Source organism: Heliangelus exortis, chromosome 20, assembly GCF_036169615.1.
Source record: "Heliangelus exortis chromosome 20, bHelExo1.hap1, whole genome shotgun sequence".
NCBI lineage: Eukaryota > Metazoa > Chordata > Aves > Apodiformes > Trochilidae > Heliangelus > Heliangelus exortis.
In genome coordinates, this window is record NC_092441.1 from 9,375,307 (window position 1) to 9,395,907 (window position 20,601).

Below are 20,601 nucleotides of genomic sequence, written 5' to 3' on the forward strand. Positions count from 1 at the left end.
TGCAGCAGAAGAGATCTAATGTGGGAAAACCCAAGGTATTTAATGATGTGATTTCTAGGTGTCAGGCTTGATGTTGCTGCTCCTTGGGCAGTTGCAGGTGAAACTGCTTGCTCCTGGAGCCCTGGGTGTGACAGTAGTATCAGCTAAAGATGGAGTGGCCTTTCTTAGGTAGAGGCAAGCAGGTGAAATCCTCTTGTCAGCAGCTTTTCTTTCCACTTCCAATTACCTGTGAAGCTGTTGCAAAATCTAACATCAGTCCTTGCTGTGTCTTGAGCTTCAAGGTAAACTTGAGATCAGGAGACATTTTTCTGGAGTATGGTAATGTCAGCATTCAGGACTGAAAACAGAAGCAGGCTGGAGAAATGCAAAGCCTTCTGTTTTCAGGGAGAATATGAGCAAGGTTTAGCTCATCTAATGGCTTCTGGAAACCCCATGTGTCTCAAGGTGTCCTCTCTAGTTGAAGACATCTTAAAACACATTCTTGCTGCCTTCTGGTTACTGTAGCTGACTACCCACTGAAATTTTTTTTTAATAGTTTTTGTATCATTTTTTTGCAGTGTTCAGTCAAAGCTGAGTTTACTGGCAGGCTTTTGTTAGATTTGATTTTCCTTACTTAAACACTGAAGACTTCTTTCCTGCTTGTAGCTTTTGCATTTGTTGCAATGTCTCCCTGTCTGGTGCACAATTAGAACCAGTTTATACTGAGCTTCCCTGTACAGGGACTGAAATTATACCTGAGAAAGCATTTTAACTTCTGCATGGCAGTTGGTTTATTCACTGTGTGAATAGGGGTCCTCTGGATAGCAACTTCTTTAGACTATGGAAGAAATTAACAATGCTTCTTCATCAAGGAATATACAGATAATTATTGGGAGATCACTTCATTGCTGTGCCACATTAATTTAATCAATACTGATATGGTAGTTATCACACTCTTTGCTTTTTTTTTTTTTTCCTTTCTGTTTTATAGGGCAACTGATAGTGGACACCTTCACTTCTTACCATGGCACAGAGATCTGGACTGGAAGATCCAGAGAGATACCTCTTTGTGGATAGGGCTGTGATCTATAACCCTGCCACTCAGGCTGACTGGACTGCTAAGAAGTTGGTGTGGATTCCTTCGGAGCGCCATGGCTTTGAGGCAGCCAGCATCAAGGAGGAAAAAGGGGATGAAGTGTTGGTCGAACTGGCAGAGAATGGAAAGAAAGCACTAGTCAATAAAGATGATATTCAGAAGATGAATCCCCCCAAGTTCTCTAAAGTGGAAGACATGGCAGAGTTAACCTGTTTAAATGAAGCCTCAGTATTGCATAATTTAAAGGATCGGTATTACTCTGGGCTCATCTATGTAAGTACTAATTATTAAATTTATTATGGGTGCTCATGCAGCTGAAATTACCTGATTCCCTTTTCCTTTATTTATCTGAAATGTTGGAAGCAGGTCCTGGCTTTGATTTCAGCAGCCTAAATACTCAGAGTCCCTAGCATTTAGGTGAGTCCAGGGCCCTTCCATGTTGTGTACAGATCAAGAACTCTGTTGTCATAAAACAAATAAGAAAAAAATTCTCCTATGGAAATAATCCTGCAAGTATCTTTCAAAAATAGAATGCTAAATGGCAACTCAGGGTGCTTAGCTCATGCCTCTTGTTAGAGCACTTGCCTCAGACATGCTTAACTGATACAGTGAATAGTATCAAATGGCTCGTTTGAGCTGAGGAGAGATTACAAAACCTAACTTTGCTGAATTACTGTTGTTTAATTGCTCATGTGAATAAGCATGTATCTTGTTTTAACTTGCTGCACATTAAGAATGATAATAAGAGGCTGTGCTATTATGTAAAAGCTGAAACTGGAGAGTGCTAGGAATGCAAAATGTCTTTTTGGAATCTAATATCAACTTTGTGGGCCAGGAAAGAATGTGTTGAAGTACTTAAAATAAACCAATAAGATAAAGCTTTCTTTTTCAGTAGTTTTGAAGCACTCATGGGAACATCTGGTGTATCATTATCTTTCTATAGAGACTTAGAAATCCCAGTGCCATTGATGCTGCTTTTGACTCCCTTCTTTCCTTCACCAATGTGAAATGAGTGTCTGTGCAGTTAAGAGTAGGTCCTTGTCTTTTGGCAAACTGAATACATAGTGACTTCTTGAGTCAGAGTCTCATTAAGAGCACAAGTGACTTTCTATCTTGAAAGGAACTGGAACATCTGCTTAAATGCTTGGCTCATTTAAAAAAAATAATGTGCTTGTTCTGAAGCTTAAATCAATTTTGTTTAGCTCTGCTGGTTGGTTGGTGCATTTTCCCTTTTATGTAGATGTTAACGTGGCTTCCTTTTTTCCTTGTCTCTTGGTAATGTTTGAACTTACTAAAAATCATATGCCATTTCAAAATATTCTTCATGTTTGTGCTGCTTTGTCAGTTCCCTGTGTGGGTTCTTGGTTTTCAGCCTTCCAAGGCCTTCCACCAAGGCCTCAGCAAATAATACTTCTGGAATGCTTCCTGCAAGCTTACAAGTAAACTAATTGGATAATTAGTAAGGACTGGATTGAAAATTAAAAGGAAACAAGTTGATAGGTCAAGAGCTTTCAGCATATGTATCAATCGTAATTCTAGCTGTTAGGAAATTCATTAGAGTGATTATAACTGTATTTCATTGTGAAGGTTGGGAGCTGAAGGCCTTAAATGTCAAAGCAAACTCTAGTCCAAGGACTCTGTGCAGAAAATGTGGTTGCAAATCCATGGATGGTGGTGGGAACTTGTCACTCCTCAATATACCCAGCTGATCCAGTTCTGTCTTACTTTGGGTGACTGACAAATTAAGAAAAGTCCCCTTTGGGATAGGCTCTTATCTCTGTGGAGTTTCAGTGACCTTGTTGTGTTTTTGTTTGTTGGTTTTTTTTTGGGTTGTTGTGGTTTTTTTTTTTTTTTTTACTTCCCAAAAGGATGGCTTCTGCTTTGTTTCTTTTTTTCATTAACTGTTGAGGCAGACTAAAACTTGGTCCTTTGTCAGTGAGATGCAGCTGTCAGGTAGGATTGTTGGAGCAATATGTTACCTCCACTGCCCCCAAGCTGGAAGAAGTTGGTTAGAATCAAGGAGCTAATGGATTTGTTGGCCTTAAGTGGAGGCTGGAGTTCCAGGACATTGCTGGAGGATCCTCCTGTTACCAAGAATAATTCTGTGCAGCTGTAAGAATGACTTATGGTTTGAAATTAAAACTCAGCTTATTTTTTTGGAGCACCAGGGAGAAAGCAGTTGTGAGAGCTGTTGTAGCAGAGGCTGAATGCTGAGGAAAGTCAATAGGCCATAGAGAAACTTCAGTAAGAACTTGAGCTGGTGGGATTTTTGGTGCAGCTGTGGTAGGGATCTGGGATGGAGATCTCTTAAAGTTCTTGGCTGTGGCACTGTGGGTGCTGTGGACTGCACAGCCCAGAGCCTGTGTAACCTGCTGATGGGGGCTTGGGGAAAGGAGAAGAGGCAAAGTTCAGTAAGCTGGGGGAGTCAGTTGTAGTGGTTTGGCCATGACAAGAGTCAGGTAAAAGTATGTTTTGATTTCCACATAGTAGTCTCATAATAACCAAAGCAAAATCTTATATTTTAGTGTTGGTCTCAAGTAGTGGTCTCAAGGTGGAGATGGTGAATCTGTTCTTGTTTCCTTTAATTCACAATAGGCTGCATGCAGTGTTGCCTTTCCAGGAAGCAGAAGATGAAAAGCTATCCACTGAAATAGATACATGTTTCCTTCCCAGCCCTAGAAAGGAAACAAACAAGCTAAGGGATTTGGACAGTGGGTCCTCATTAGTTTATAATATCCCTCTTTGTGGTGACACTGCTGGAGGAAGAGGGAAGGCTGACTAAAGCTTGCGAGTGCCAGTGGGCATGGCTTGGGTGCTCTTGCTCATCTCATCAAGAAAAGTTCCATGTAGCATCTAAGTAGGGATGGTGAGGAGTTTCTGGAACTTTGAGTATTTCTAATGTCTGCCAAGTGGCACAATCTTGTCCTCTGAGATGCAGTTCCCATGCTGTGGGAGATGAACACAAACGTGGAAGACCAGTGGCTTGTCAGGGCGTGATGTCTGCTTGCTCCTGTCTTTATTTCTGGTCCTTTCTTGGCAGCACAGAAGGTGAAAAGGAGCAGAACTTGTATAAGAACTGCTGGGAAGAATGACTGGAGTGATCAAAAAAAGTGATCTGTGTTTTACTTTGGAGATGAAATCACTTCACTTCTTGTTCCACTTTTTCAGATTACCTATTCCATTTCTGGCACAACAATTTTGAGTGTAACTGATGAATATGTTCATTTTTTTTCCTAGAGGAGCTGTAGTATCTTTGTATGCTGTGTATCTACATTGACTCCTGAGAATGTGTGAAATTATCAGTGACTTCTTGCAGTTGGATTTTCTTCCTTAACCCATCCATGACTAAGCATGATCCTATGGAATCTCAGTCCCTGAGATGGTCTCTGCTCTTGTTTGTGGCTTGGTGTTCATCAGGTCCAAATATTGGTTCTGTGAAGGTGCAGCCTTCTACAGCAGGTTTTTCCCCATTACTTCTACCTTTGGTAGGAATTTTCACTCTTCCTGGTGTTTTGTAGCTGAGCTTTTCTAGATTTTTGTGCTTTCCATGGGCTATCAGCATTTCTTAGAGCAGGGATGTGCCATTTGAGTTATTAACACTCTAAATTGGTGGCCTATGTCTTGATATAGTGGCAACTTCTCATGGGTCTTGGTAACCTCAAATGCATGTGAAGTGTCAGTTCTTCAGGTTCATGTAGAAATTCACTGCTCTGCTTAGAGTGAGCAGCTCTAACACTTTGCTGCAGTTTGTAATTAGTAATATCCTTCATACCTGGAGATGAGAAACTGGAGGTAGTTCATTGTGAGGGGTACCCAGCCTTTGTCTAAAAGGCTTAAAGTTCTTTTGAAGACTTGGAATAAACATAATTTTGCTCAGACTGGTTTTGTGGTGATTCTTGAATAACTTTATACCACGGTGAACTGAGCTGAAGACATCTTTGAGGGCATTGCTTTGAGGGCATTGCTTTAGGAGTTTAGTTGTCACTGGTGTTGGGTCACCAAGGTCTGCAGCCTGAGTGAGGAAACATCTTCAGTTTTACAACACCTGCATATAAAATTTCACTGTAAAAGACTTCTAGGTATCAATCCTAGATTTTGATTTTTTGCTTAAGCCATGTCAGCACAATATGATTTCATGGGAGGGAAAAAAAAAATAATCTTTGCATCAGACAATAAAATGGAAGCATCATTGGAAAGAGTGGATGTTCGGGGGTCCATCAGCCCTGAATGCTGCTGAGTTCTCAAAACTACTGTTGCTTTAATGCCTTGTGGCAAGATTTACTGCTTCAGTACTTCTCCTTGTCACTGCTTTGTGAGGTTCAGGGTTTCTCATGAACCAGCTTCCAAACTCTTCATGGACCAGTGTGGCACTGAATGTAGGAAATCACTGCCTTGGGTTTTTGAACTGCTGAGCTGTCAGCTGTAGAGGTTCAGGAGCAGTTTTGCTCATGGCTCAGAAGTTGGTGGTGTCAGTTTGCTGTTTTGGGGGTGTGTGTGGAGCTGTCTCCTTCAGTTGGAATCCTGGGAAAAAGGGAGGCTCTTGAAATGGGTCTGTGGTTTTGGTGGGAAGGGATGGGACTGGGAGGGGAGATAAATAAATTTAGTCTGAAAAGAAATTGCTAGGAGGACAGGTGCTGCACTGGACAATATGGAGGGGAAACACATGGGTGTTTTAATGAAGAGCTACAACTAAGGTCTGAAAGCTGCAGATGAGTTCCTGATGTAGGAAGAGGCATTTTCTCCATCTTGATCTCCCTGCACTTCAGCATCAACAATGTATTCTCCTCAGTGTCTATGCAGAAAGCTTAGATATAGGCATGCCAGTCATGGTCAAAATTAGCTTCTACTCAAAGTTTACTGCCCAGTTGAACTCGTATGGCTGATCTGAAGGAAAAAAACTGTGGCAGTATTGTTTAAAATATTTAAGTTGTGTCTTACCATTTTTTTTCTCTGTGCTTGGGAGAGCGAGTTGCTGGTTAGGTGCAGTTTGAGAGTCCTTTCTTTCACTTCATTGCAAGATGATTCTCTTTTTTTGTTTTAATTCTGGCTAAAGTTTGAGATACATTATACCACTTCAAGACCTGCAAAAAGCAAAGTGGCCAGGAGTGTTCCTGAGCACTCTAAATAATGTTTCAGTGAGTTATTAGGTATCATTCTATGTAGACTTAAAAATTTGGAGTTGTAAGAAAGTGATATTAAAAGCACTTCAGTTAATAAAAATCCAGCTAGTTGCATAGATCAGGAATGTAAATATGTAAATATCTAATTTTTACTTAAATGGAAGGCAACTGGTTCCTGATATAGCAGACACTGGCTGGAATTGGAATGAATAAACTGATGGCTGGTAACACTTTGGAGTCAGGCTAGGTGACACTTTTTCCACCAATTTAAAGCTCTGCTTTTGTGTCAGTATTTCTTGTGATGGCAAGACCCTTCCATATTCCTTTAAAAGTATATTTTAAACATTTTTATTTACCTGCTGCACTCTGTTAATAAATGTAAATATCTATCTTGTCAAAATTTTCCACCCCTATACCCAGACTGGAATCATTTGCTCACTCAAACATTCAGCTACAGTAAAAGCTAAGATATTAAACATCCTGTGGGCTTTATAAAAATCTATTTTAAAAACTGTTGCTGTCACCACATCTGTTCTAGTCCCAGCTCTCCTGAAGGAAGTCCAATTGCATGCAGTTGATTATCTGTAGGTACCCACAGAAACCACTGCAGTTCCCACTTAGCTGCTTCCTGACCTCGTTCAGTCTAAAGGGCTAAAATTAATAGAATTTCTGGATAGCTGACTTGTAGTAACTCATGTCAGTGTCCAGATGTCCTCTTGCCTTGGTGTGGCTGTGTGCTGGCTGTTCCCCTGGTGCTGCCCCATGTTTGGGTGCTTAGCTGGAGAGCTTGAGGGGTGCATGTGGTATAAAACCTGTGCATGCAGTAGGTGAATTATAGTTAGAACTAATTCTGCTGTTCTTTGAGTAAGGACACAAAGATGGTGAAGCACTCTTGAGGGAAGGGTTAGGTTCAACTTTCAGGTCCTCCAAACTTATGAACTATGCATTATCTTCCCCACCTACTCCCACTTTTTAGCAAAGACTTTTTCAAGAAGGATAGAAACTTTCTGTAAGGCTCCTGGAGCCTTGCTGCTAATTACTGCTCTCTGGGTATATGCCTATTGGGTTTTCTTTCTACCAGTAAAGAAGAAAACCTGCTTACTGTTGTGCAATTACAATTACTTAAGCAGATATTTTTTGATAATTACAGGTATTACCTCTGTAATTGGTCTGCAGCCCTGTGCTACTTGAGGTTTTTTATGTACTTTTCATTTTACTGGGGCAAAAGAGAGAAAGAATGAGAAATATGCTGTAGTCTCCAGTTCCAGAGCCTGCTGTGGGTGGGAGCTTGAATAAAAACTGCACTTGAGGAGCTGTCTATAAGCTGTTTCTTCTCTTAAGCTCCTGCCTCCTGTGAGGCCAGAGTGTAACCTAGAACAGTCTGTGTTGTTATATAAGCTTCTGTGGTTTAATTGCTTTAATTTCTCTGCTGGTCCAGTTGGGAATTTTTCACATTACTGGCTCTCCAAGGCTGGTACTAAAAGAACCTGTAAAAAATGGTGCTTGTTATTTAATTTCTTTTCTGTAACAGAAAGCAGTCACTGGATCTGATACCTAATATAAGACAGAAGAAATGGTGGGGTCTCAATCATAAGGGTTGCTTTGACACAGAACTTGGGAAGACTCTGAAGTGTGATCAAACTGAGAGAGTCCTGTGCTGAGTTTTACTTTGTTAGAAATATCTGAGGGGTTTAAGGGAATTGAATCAATGCTCTCTGGCAAGTGGAGTTATGAAAAAGAGTATTTGACAAGGACATGCAGTGTTCCTATAAAAAATGGTACCTGAATTATGGACTTCAGTTCAAGCACTCAGTGGAAAGTGCTGTTTTTGCAAGACACCCCTTCAGGCTGTCAGCCTGCAGCAGAAGTCAGTGGTAAGTCCATCCCAAGCTCTCTATAGAGCAGTCAGGCTCCAACAAGCAGCTATACAGGAGCCTTGTGAAAGGTTATTAATACTTCTTTGGCCCTGGTGCAACCTAAGATCATGTTTTAGCTCTGAGCAGTTGCTGTGGCTGAAGCAGCCATGCTGTCTGAGTGGCTGTGACACTGGGCCTGTCACTGTCAGAGGTGGTGAGCTGGAGTGTAACCTGCACTGCTGAGCTAGCTTAGAAGCTGAAGGCTGTAAGTGTGAAAATCTCCTACTGGTGACCCTTCTCTCTTCAGTGCTAGCTGCAGAGAACATCCATAGTGAAGTCTGAGCTGTGCTTTTTCTTTAATAGCTTGTGGGTGTGTTGTGCTGCTTCCCGTTCTCATGCACAGATTTTGCACTTCAGCTGCCCTGAGTGCCACTCAGTGGCTTTTCCTCCCCAGCATCTGTCACATCTGAGCTTTCCAGTACCCCATGGGGGGTTCCTTGTTGGCCACCCTTGACTCCAACTTCTTGGGTGCCAACAGAACTTACTGGGTTCTCTTTCTCTAGCAGTTTGGGTTAATTTCTGGGTTCCAGTCTGGATTGTGCCCTGGCTGGGGAACAGTCTTGGGCTGGGTGGTGTGGGGGCTGCTCAGTGTTGGGGCAGTTGTGTGGCCCCTCAGCCACAGCCCTGAAGGGTGGTGGGTCCCAGTTGGGGTGTAGCTGCTGTGTGGGGTGGAATGTGTTCCACCCCAGCCTTGCTTTTCCTCCCTTCTAAGACTGAACTGCTGCCTGCCCTTCTTGAAGGCTTGACTTTAGGACTGGATAACTGCCTCATTTAGGGAGAAAAGGGAGTACATGAGAAAACCATGACAAGCTTAGAGGCTTTAATAGGTCTTGGAGTGTAAAAGGTGGGTACATACCTTCAGGAAGTGAAACTAGACAAGAAGATGCTCTGATGATGCAATTTATCAGTCTGGAGAATGTGCTTTACTCCTGTTGCATATGGGATATTGCTTAAAACAGATTTTGTTTTCAACACTAGAAACTTCTGGTCTATTCTATAGGTAACAGCAGAAAATAGTAATAAAGTAAAGTAGTAATAAAGTAAATCTCTCATTTTCTGTATCTGAAGAACTAGAGCTAAGTGAGCCTGGGTACTCAGGTGATGCAAACTGATTGTTACAAATTCCAGCAGTTTACTTACTGCATCTTGCTCAGGCACTCTGCAGTGATGCTTTACAGAAGCCTTTTGATGTTATGGCAGGTGGAACCTAACAGCATATTCCTGGGTGCAAGAACTGTGAAGCTGAGGAACTGTACAAAGCTTTTGACACTAATACCACCAGCTGCATGTACACTGTGCAGGTTTGTTATGGTTCTAAGGGAAGACAGGCCATGCAAACCTGTCTTGCTCTGGAGCTCACACTCCAAATGTAGAGCCTGAATTCCCATGTGCTTTCACCTGGAAGTAATGTACTATTTTCTGGTAGCTCACTTAGGTACACCTCTTTTTCAAGTTGCTTGCTGCTGGGAATATAATGTAGTTTTCAAATAGTCCAGTGCCAGGATCCTGAACTCTGCAGTGTGGGACAGATAACCAAAGTCCAGATTACTGATTGATACACTACTGGAGAAAGGCTTGTAAGCATCAGGAAACATTCAAACTCTACAATTAGTGTTCTGAAGGAGAGTTTGTATGACAAACCCCTGTCAGAGCCCTGCTGTGTGATTTATCTCTGCAGCCATGAGAGAGGGTGCATTCCAACATGCCTTAATGCTGTTGGGTGATGTTGGCTATAGCCTGTTCTTTCATAAAGCAGAAATATCTTTTGAGCAGCTAGCTTGATTGCAGCTGATTCCATCATCTCAAATTGAATTAGCAGCTTTGCTTGACATTAACTTCTTAATGGCCATACCTACCCCTGTCAGTTGAAAAATTCATGAAGTTTGGTGCTTCATCCTAACTGTAACTTGGGTATTTGGAGAGATTGGACAGAATCCAGGTGCTGCAGAACAGAGGAGGCACAGGACATCAATCACTGCTCCTTTGGGCTGTCTGAAAGCTGTGTGCATTTTCAGTAGCTGCATGGTGTGTTTGTTCAGCAGAGTGTCCATTTGGAAGGCAGGTGCACAAGTATTTCCTGTCAATTTTCTGTGGTTGGTGTTTAAACAATCTCTGCATGCTTTGCATTTCTGAAGCTTGCGTGCAAAAAGCCCATCTGACATCCTCCAGTTTGCTGTCTTAGATACAGTACTTGAAGACTTCAGTTATAAAATAGCTATACTCAATTTTTTAATATCATTTAGTTCCCTCCCAATTAAATCTGACTCAAAAAAGAAACCCTTCTGTGTTTATTTGGCTACTAAGGCACAAAAAACAAAACAACCCACCCATATGTTCTTGTGTGGCTTTCTGTGGTAGATGGTGGTCAGGAAATTTGGGAGCCTTGTGGGGGAACTTGATTCCACCTTCATTTCAATAAATTAAGTCTGTTGAGCATAGTGACGTTTTGAAGAAAGGGTGGTTTTTAAATTCTGGAGGAAAATGGCAGGAGAGAGATCAATACTAATTTATCACTAAGTGATAAATATCTAGGAAATCAAGGTGTTCAGGGTGTTGCATGTGAAGACCTGAATCATGGCACAGATTTAATGGTCAGGGATAAAAGTCAATCTTTTAGTTTCAAATAAATGGACCCTGGCACTGATGACATGGGAGCATTTTGTGCTTCAAAATTTCTAATTTGGCCCTGCTTAATAGAAAGCCTCTTAAAGTAACCTCTTTCTTTTGCCCAGGACACTTACTGGTCTTTCTCTAGATGGGCTGAGTTATGTTGGCATCTCACTGGACTTTGCTGCTTATGATCATTCCAGTTCACTGATCCATACAAGTATTCCAAAGGGAGATAGTCTAGAAAGGCCTCCAGGTTATCCCACATCTGTGTTAGGGAAATAATCAAAAAAACCCCAAAAGATGCCAAAATAACTTGAGGGAAGAGGGAAGGATAATCTTGAAGTAGCTATTCTTATCCTAGCACTTTAGATTTTCTTATTTTTAATGTTTCAGATCAGCTTATTCAGTGATAAGGGGAGGGAACAACTTTCCTTTGTGAACATAAAAAGACTAAACCAACTGAAAATAATTTTCAGTTAATTTGCAGAGAAATACAGGTGTGAATCTTGAAACAAACTGACTGTGAGACAGTGAGTACCTGCAGCAATACCCTTAGAGTCCACAGTAAAGTACAGAACAGCAGACACTGATACTGTCACCCTGGTCAGAGGGTGTATTGGGAGCTGGAAGAGGAATTTGGCTGTGATTTATTTTGCTTGTACCAGATCTCATCTGCAGTCAGCAAAAAACCTTTTTCATTAGGTGGGCTGTAGTGGAGAAGCAGAACAGAGGTGATGCTGAGTGGTTTGGAGCTGGTGATCACACAGTGGGCTTGGCTTCCTTAGAAGGGAAGTGAGGTACCAATCCCAGATGGATGTGGGTGATCTCAGTTGAGCACAACAGGAATGCAGCTGGCTGGGAAGATGGATCCAATATTTAACAGTTTTTTTCTTGGTCAGTTGTACCAGGCTATTAAAATAACTGTCCTGCCTGCCTTCTCCATTAGTGCCACTGGTGATTGGGAAGCAGTCTGGTCAGGGAGTTCATTCTATTACCAACCAATTATTTTTGAAATTTATCTCCAGTAGTGTCCAGCTCAGTAAGTTCCTGCAAAGGCACCAATGCTGGCAAAAGGGACAGGGGTGGGAAAATGAGGCTGGGGAGGAACTGCACACCTGCCAACAGCTCGGTGCTGATGTGGAGGTAAGGACTGATAAGTTGTTCTGCACACTTGGGTCAGTTGGCCTGATAACATCTGTTTCCTCTCTCTTGAGAAATAAATACCTTATTACCAAAGATGTTTGGCTGGGTAAAAGTACTGCAGGTGATTATCATCCATCAGAGCTGACTGAAGTGGAAAGATTTTTTTCCTATAAGGGCATAAGATGACCTTATGTCAAGATATCTGGCACAGAACCAAATTCTTTTCCTCTACTGTTGGTGCTCCTGGCTCAATTCAGAGTCTTCTCTCTTCACCTCTGTCCTTCCAGAATCCCTCGTAGGTGTAGAAAGACCAGGGCACCTCAGCCTCTAAAGAAATATTTTATGTATTTAAAAAAGGCAGATCAGAAATTGCATCTACTCTGTTCAAACAAATGTAGCAGAAATATTTTTTTAACCAGTGTTGCAGGAATCAGGATTTGTTTCATGCTGTAGGCTCTCAACAGCTGTTAATGCTGTCTGCTTACCACCTCCATTCCTTCTTTCAGCCTGCAAATGCATTGAACACTTTACCTGACCATCAGAAAGATGCTCCCAGTTTCTGGCAAGCCTGATCTCTTGTTCCTGTGCTAGTAAATACCTGAATAGTGTTAATGACCCAAAAGAACACTTTTACAGTGTGCAGTGAACTAAGGGTGAATAGAGATGTTGCTTGCTTCAAAACCATCAGTTGAGCTTGATCCAGAAAAGGCAAGAGCAGCCACCTGGATGCCTTGGTTCAGGGAAATACCATTTATTAGCTCAGGTTTTTTTGGATGGTGCAAAGCTGTCTCTGACCTTCACCTCTGAAGCCCATCAAGGCCCATCCAGCCAGACCCTGCTCCTCTGGCACTTCCAGGTGACACAGGACGAGTGGCTGACTATTTTTCTTTTATAGATATTTATATGATGTATAGATATTTATATGATAACTTCCTTATAAATAACTTCTATGCAGCAGAGATTGAACTATTCTGAAGTTGCTTCCTTCACAGGGAACTACAGACCTGTGGGTTCATTTGCAAGGTGTGCTCTGTTTTGTAAAACTTGAGGAATTTTCTGACCAAGCAGAAATGCCTCAGGAAGAGGGGATGAAATTAACAACTTAAAGTTTGTGCTTGAATTTCTTGATACTATTTATAGACTAAATAATTAATAATATTATATATTGCAGAATTCTCAGTAACTTCTGTTCAGTATCAGCTCTAAAAGCAGCCTGGGAAGCATCTGCAGTGCCAGCTACCAGGTTATCCATCAGCTGAGCTGGGACAGGGGAGGGAATGACCTCTCCAGGAGGAGACTGCTTTGGGATTGAGAAAAAAAGGGAAGACCTACAGATAGGAGAAAATAGTAGGCTAGCAGAAATATGGTGGTTGGAAATAGGCTTTTTTACTTATCTAAGTTATTTACTAGAGTAATCAAGATTCTGTTCCTTCATTAATGGAAACCAACCTTGAAATGCACAATTTAGTGAAGGAGTTGAACATCAAAAGGAGTCCGTAAATCCCATAACTTGGCAAGTGGAAGGGAGATTTAAATATCTGTGGGAAAGAGATCAGATGCTCCACTTCACATTTACTCATATGTATTACCTTTAAATTACTTTTTATACGGGTAATTAAAGAGCCTTTTAAGAGAACTAGAAACCAGTAATTTGAATATAGCATATACTTTGAGTTGCTTAAAAGGACCTTGGGTTTATTCTAAGAACTTTTTCCACACCTTCTATAATATTTTTCTGTTCTTTATGGCTCTATTTCAATACTGTTTACTAACAAATGTTTGGTTTTTTTGTTTTTTTTTCTTTTTTTTAAGACCTATTCAGGCCTGTTCTGCGTAGTTATAAATCCTTACAAGAACCTCCCAATTTATTCAGAAAACATTATTGAGATGTACAGAGGGAAGAAGCGCCATGAAATGCCACCACACATTTATGCCATTTCTGAATCTGCATACAGATGCATGCTGCAAGGTAAGAATTGCTTAAATCTTAATTATTAACAGTTAGCTGTTAACTCTTTGTGATATACCTCAAGCTCAGGAGTTTCATTATGCAGCTATAGTGTGATTTCTGACACCATCAGGCTCTTTTCTAGGAATTAAAGGGAAGGAATAATAAGGCATTTGACTCCTGTCACTGTATTTGTCTGACTTCCTGAGGCTTCCAGAGAAGCAAATGAACACTGACAAGAGATGTACTGTGCCAGCTGGGGGCACTGAAAGGTGTTGTAGGGGAAATATTTTGTTATTTAAAAAAAAAAAAAGAAAAAATCTGCAGTGACAAGGAAACAATAGCATGTTTGAGTTCAAAAAGAGGTCATGAAAGAGCTTAACCTTGAAGTTCTGTTTTTTTTTTCCTCAACAAATGGATATAGGCCATGCCTGTAGTAAGGACAGAGTAAGTTTATGGTGGGCATATGCTTTGAATTTTGGCTTTTGGGACAAATATGAGAACTGCATCTAACATTATATAATGTGTTGAAGCAAACAAGTTGTTGAACTTGTAAAATGGCACTTCTGGTGTAGTATGTTGGAAACACAGCTCATACTATCCTGGATTGGTTCATATTTAGGTGGCTGTACTGCTGAGGGAACAGGAGTGTATTGTGTTTAGGAAAATGTGTGTGATGCAGACAGGTCTGAGGGTTGGTACAGTGTGCTGGAAGTGGCTTAGAAGCTGTTTGCCCCACTAAGGAAGCACTGTCTCTCCTACCATGCTAACCAGGCATTTAAATGCAAATCTTTTAAAATAAGACATTTCCTGTCTTCAACTGAATCACTCTAAGTCTTTGTTTCTTCAGCTCTGCCTTTGTCTTTAGTGCTGCTTAATAATAAACTACAGGTTGCTGCATTGCTGAGTGCTCTTTCACCTCGGAAGGACCTGTGCCATTGCCACTGAGTGGGGTGATACAGGGGCAAGCCATGGAAAAGCAGCAAATCGAGGCCACCAAGAGTTGAGATGTTTCTCAGTGGATATTTGAGGCTCTGTTTTTACATCTTTTTATGAAAGAAAAAAAAAATGTCCCCATGAGCAGAGCAATAGTCCCTAACAGCTCAGATCAGAGGGCCCCTAGTAACAAGTGTATGTAGAAGAGTAGAGCAAGCTTCAAGATTATTTTAAGGAATTTATTCCTAGCACTCTCAAGTGGTTTGTGGATAAGGGCTTCCCACTCAAAAAGCATGATATCTTCTGAAATGTCCTCTAATAAAGTAAGTCAATGTCAGTAGTTATCAGGTGCTCTCTAATTTCTTCACATACCATGCTAATACTTTCATATCTCTGGAGATCTTGCTGCATGTACAAGTTCTACTATTTTTGGAAGATGAAATGAAAAAAAATTTACATTTTTTTTGGTCACAATTTTGTTTTCTTTCCATGCTGATATATGGAGGTTTATGCCTTGCAGCAGATCCTTGTAGGTGTGTTTATGTGCTTCCTTTCTTTCTGGTTTTGATTGCATTATCTTAATTTGAAAAATGAAGCCTTAAATTGGAATAAGAATAGAAGAAAACTGTGCAACAGAATCAGTTTATTAGGGAGTAATTTCTTCAAGTTTTAACTAAATTTGTGTTTCTGGTGCACTTCACCTGAGTGGAGCTACTCCCTCTTTATTTTAGCAAATAATTGCAGTCAGCCAGTGACCTTTCCATTGGTGGTTGTTAACCTTCACAATTACAATGCCAAGGATAAGTAAGAACTCCAGAACAGGCATTAGCAGTTTTGTCCTTGACAGGTATTTTACTAAGCAAACTGTTCTTGCCTGCTTGGGTTGGTCAGAGGAAGAGAAAAACAATATTTTTTCTGAATTTATAATGGCCTCCTGAAACTGTTTACAGACATTGCTTCCTTTGGGAGGAAGATGGTGTGCAGACCTTTGGAGATGTGCTTGCATGAAGTATGAGACTCACAGCTGGTTTTGTTGGGGATTGAGGACAGTCCCCCTGGCTTGACATAGTCTGGTGAAACAGTGATGAGTTGTGATGAGAATGAGCAGTGGGTGCTGTTTTGAGGTGGGGTGAGTGGGGAAGTCTGGCTGCTGTCTGCTACCCCCCCCTGGACAGAACCTGGTGCAGAGACAGAAGCCTCAGGGAACTGAATGTAAGGCTCCATGTAAATACAATTTACAACAATGAAGGTTTTCTAGTCATTAGAGCATCAGCTAATGCTTGCCTTAACAGTAGATGATGACAATATTCAAGTTATTTTCTGGTTATTGGTGGCAACACCAGGTGAGCTACTGAGTGTGCCTAGAATTCAGTAGGGAGAGCAAGTTATCCTTGTTAGTTAACATAATGCACAAAGTCTCCTTGGTCTCCTAACTATGCCTTAAGTTTTGCTAGACTTTCAGTATTTAATGAAACAGAAAATGTCCATTAGAAACTTTATAGGTCTTTACCCAAGAGCTAGCTGCAGTATTTACAGTGCTTCAGATGAAGTCATGGGAGGTCTCTGTTAGCATTTATTTGCAGCATAATCCTGGACCAAGATGCTGTTGCTGATAAATTGCTAACACAGTTACAATTACAAAACTGTTGTGCAGTTTGTTGTCACCTTTGTGCACACAGTTACTTTGGGAAGTGGAGATAGGGTGGAGAGTGGGACAGGGGAGAATCTTTTTCAGAGTTACTGCAAGTGATGCTATTGATATGATAGCTTATTCACAGGTTTCTTCTTACATGATTGACTTCTATGTTTTCAGCATTTTATACCTAAAGCTGAGTTACTAGGATTCAAATCTGAAACTATTAAAATGCAATTCCTCTAGCTGCTATGACCATACCCTTACAGAAATATCTTGGTCACTAATTCAGGTAATGAAAGTATTTGGCTGTACTTTCCCAGTCTGTTCAGTAGTGTTTTGTTCAGTATACTCATGTTTCCTTATAACTAATCACAAACTATTAGTTTTCTAGATGGTTGTGATACAAAACCAGGATTCCTGGACCTGAGCTGTGACTTTGGGCAACCTATTTTCTTAAAACACAGTTTTTCTCTGCTGATATACCAGGCACAGAGAGTAAACTGTTACTCAATATTGTGATTCTTTCTGCCTTTAATTCAGAGCATGGATCAACTTCAAATTTCTGCTAATCTGAAGTTTTCTATGTTTTAAAGTATTTGTGCTGGGAAAAAAAAGCCCACAAAATGTAGATTTCTTTTTCAGATTATGGTTGCAGAAGGTTGGGGTTTTTTTGTCAGCAAAAACAATCTATGCACATGCATCTCAATAGTTATTCCTAGACTTAAACTCTGGAAATACTCCATTTTGTTAAACTGGCAATATTATAAGCAGAGCATTGCACTTCACACTTTGCTAGGAGAAGGTTGTATGGGAGCATTGCTGACTGCCAGTCATCAAACTGCTTCTTTATTCCTTTGAAGAATTCCTGTTCAGGGAGACCTTCAGCCCTGCAGTCTTCACAGGTCAGCTCTCATCCTGACCTTTAGTGGAGAGAAGAATGGGCTAAAAATGTGTTTCTGTGCTTGTTGAACAGGGGGGACAAAGGGGTGGGGGAGCTGAGGGCAGAGCAGTACAACAGAATATGTTCAAGAAGCCAAGCTTCCCATTTTGTAAAGGGGATGGGATTTTCCATAGAGATGTTTTGAATTGGTTTAAGATGGGAGAAGAGAGAGGAAGGTGCAGAGTTGGTTTTGGTGGCTGAGTGTTGCAGATGAACAGTTCAGTGGTGGTGCAGCTGTGATGCACAGGGAATTGAGGCAAGTTTTGCAGGGGAAATCAAGCTCATTGATTGCTGGATCTCAAAAGAATTCCCTTTTCTGCAAGACTTGTAGTAAAGATGAACACAAGCTTACTGAAAACAAGCAAGGTTTTGGGTGCATTCTGGTTATGACAGTCAGGATTTCTTTTCAGGAAAAGCCTCATTACCTAGTGCCTTGACCTCAGCAGATAATAACCTGCAATTCAGCTTTATGCACTGGATTTCCTCTCTCTCTCCCATGGTAATTATTTTTCAGAGTGGTGTGGTAGTAGGGTAAGTGTTACTTCACACGTGGCTTAGTGGATTTCTCCTGTGCTTTCCCTTCATTTTCCTAATCTTATGTTGAAGCAGTAAGTACACATTATCCAGAGGCTTCTAGGCATATTGGAATTGTTTAGTCCTAGACAGGAATGAAATGCATACATGCACAGGGCTGGGCTTGGTGTGCTTCCCAAAGCATGCTAGGCTGAGCTTTTCCCAGCTGCTGGACAGTTGACATGGTCATGAGGAATTGGTATCCTAATCCCTGTGACAACACTGACCTTAATTCTGTTGGGTAATACAATTTGCAAGACTTGCTAGTGTTCTTCTGTGCTGCTAAAATTTATAGGCTGTAAGGAGAAAATGTTTTGACTGGGATTTCCTGAAGAGAACTAATCCTTAAGTCAAAGAGTTCACCTCTGTCTTCCCCTTGCCAGTACATTAAAGGTGACTTGTGCAAAAGCATCACTAACATAAATTTTTCTCCAATGCTTTTACCATACTTGGCTTTATCTCTTCTGTCCTCCCTTCCCATTCTCCCACTGTATTTTGAGAGGAAGCATGGAAATGCTTTATGTCTCTATTCATCGACTCTTAAAAGTGCTTTGGAAGAAATACTGAGGAAAATTTCTTTGCTTTTTGTTGCCTAAGACCAGCTTGCCTACTAATATTACTCTTGTATAATTATGCTTAGTCTCTTCATTTTATCCTGTTTCCCTGAGGACATCTTGATGAGCACTAAATTAGCACTGATATTTTAGGACTGCCTTTAATCCTGTTGCAGAAAAGGTTTATCGGAAATGGCACAGAACATGAAGAGAACACTTGGTGTTGCAGGAGCCAGTGCTGCCTACACCTCCAATACTTCTCTCCTAAAAGCATCATATTGGTCTATATTTTTAGTTAATCTTGATTTAAGTCATCCCTTTGGGATTGTTTATTTTGGTGTTAGGCTTTTTTTTTTCCCTTCAAAAGATACAGAAGAAAAGAATTTAAGCTATGGAACTCTTCTCTTTAATGGTCTCTTAAATCTTTGAATGAAAGATGAAAAAAATGCTCAGAGAATAAAAAGCCTGATAATGATTACATACTCCTCACATAACAGAATATTAGATCCTGTTATCTGTAATTATTATTCTTGATGTTTTCACTGCACCTTGCCTTAGCAAGTCAAGATGACCAAAGTGCAGGATGGCAGTCTGAGCAGGACCAGCTCATTGGGAGATGCATGTGAAGGACTTTCAGGTCTCTTTATTATTGTGATATCTGTGTTTTCACTTTGTCCCAGGGGCTAATGTGGAATAGAAATAATTAGGTGACAATAACATGAGTATCAAGATTGGTTTGTATACCAACAGGAATGTGATACAGCTGAGGGGAGAAAAGTGGAAATAAAGCACAGTGTGAAGCAGAAAAAACTGAAATCCATCAGGCTGAAGCAGTCTTCTGCCTCATTATATTTGGATTTGAAGTAAAATGAAGAATGCTTCTGTCAGCTAAGCCTATTGTGCAATATTCCATCTCCTTCCCCTCTCTGCTCAGTTCTGCCTCTTGTTATTCCATCTGTGTGCTTTCCTGACCATGGAGTTATTTTCATGATTTAAATTATTTTGCCTTGCTAGACCATCTGAATAACATCAGTAGCAATAACTTAGTGAGAACTCGATTTAACTCAGTTTCTAGAACTAGGTTGTAGTTTAATATCTTAAATTTTTTGTTACTGTTTGAGAAGTTTCCTTACTTCAGTGCTTGTGGCAGCAGTTCCTCACCTTTGTCTGTGTCTAAATGTGTTTGGATTCCTGGTGTTCAACCTTGAGGTTACAAACTTAATTAGGCATGATGATATTTACAGTCAACAATTTTTTTTCCTCAAGACTCGGTTGCTTGGAAGTGTTACCAGAAGTGGTTGACTTTTAGTGTAACCTCAAGAAGCAACTTTTTTATATTTAAAAATGAGAACAAAGTGACAATTGTTAGAAAAAGAATTTCTTTCTTTGGCCTGGCTGTTTTCTCCTCACTTCTAAAGTGCTGCAGCAGATCAGTCAGTTCCATAGTCTTTTCAGTGGATATTCTGAGCAACTGATGGTGTTTTTAATTTTAAGAGTTGCTATACAAGCTGGCCTTATAAGTCAATTGTGACTGTGTTAGCCTACAGACAGGAATTCAAGACTAAATGCATCCCACTTACGAAATCATTCATGAGATGAATCATTTTGTGCATATTACTCAGCCAGCACCTGCTTTTTAGTCTGAAGCTGTAGTTTAAATTAAACTCCATTTGTTTCTAGGTAGTTGTGCAATGGGTAATTCACTTCTGTTTGGCTTTAGCCTTCAGATGACATACATCAAGGCATCATTTCTTGTGCAACAAACATATTAATGCATTCTCGCCTTGCCAGCACACTGCACTGTAACAGCACTGGTAGGGGTTGTGTGCTTTGCACAGTAACTGGTTTTTGTCAGTCATCTGCATTCCTCTTGGTTGAACTAAGAGTCTAGCTATGCTATAACTGCTACTGATAGCAATTGCAGTAGCTCCTTTTTCCTCCCCCTTCCTCTGAAATTTCTTTGTTCTACTCTGGCAAGGAAGCAACAGCAAGTAGGAGCAAGGAGAGAAGTGGTGAGGTGCTGGTTGGTGTTCTGCTCTTTGTCTTCAGTAGCCCAAGGCTGACATTGCCATATATATCTCTGTAGATCTGCCTTCCTTCCACTTGCTCATAACTGGTGTTTTCAGGTATTTAGCTGCCTGAGTACTTCT

The 20,601-nt window shown here is 40.7% G+C and overlaps 2 protein-coding genes across 7 annotated transcripts in view; one reads left to right on the forward strand and one right to left on the reverse strand.

Annotated features, from left to right (window-relative positions):
- Positions 1 to 20,601, reverse strand: part of LOC139805752 (uncharacterized) — a 335,505-nt gene that overhangs the window by 96,257 nt on the left and 218,647 nt on the right. The gene's annotated exons all lie outside the window — the stretch shown is intronic.
- The window catches only part of MYH10 (myosin heavy chain 10), a 100,494-nt gene that overhangs the window by 1,757 nt on the left and 78,136 nt on the right, over positions 1 to 20,601 (forward strand). Inside the window, exons 2-3 of the mRNA XM_071764489.1 lie at positions 971 to 1,348; positions 13,677 to 13,833. Coding sequence (XP_071620590.1) covers positions 1,004 to 1,348; positions 13,677 to 13,833 — 502 coding nt within the window. The 5' untranslated portion in view covers positions 971 to 1,003. The remainder of the gene's footprint in view (positions 1 to 970; positions 1,349 to 13,676; positions 13,834 to 20,601) is intronic.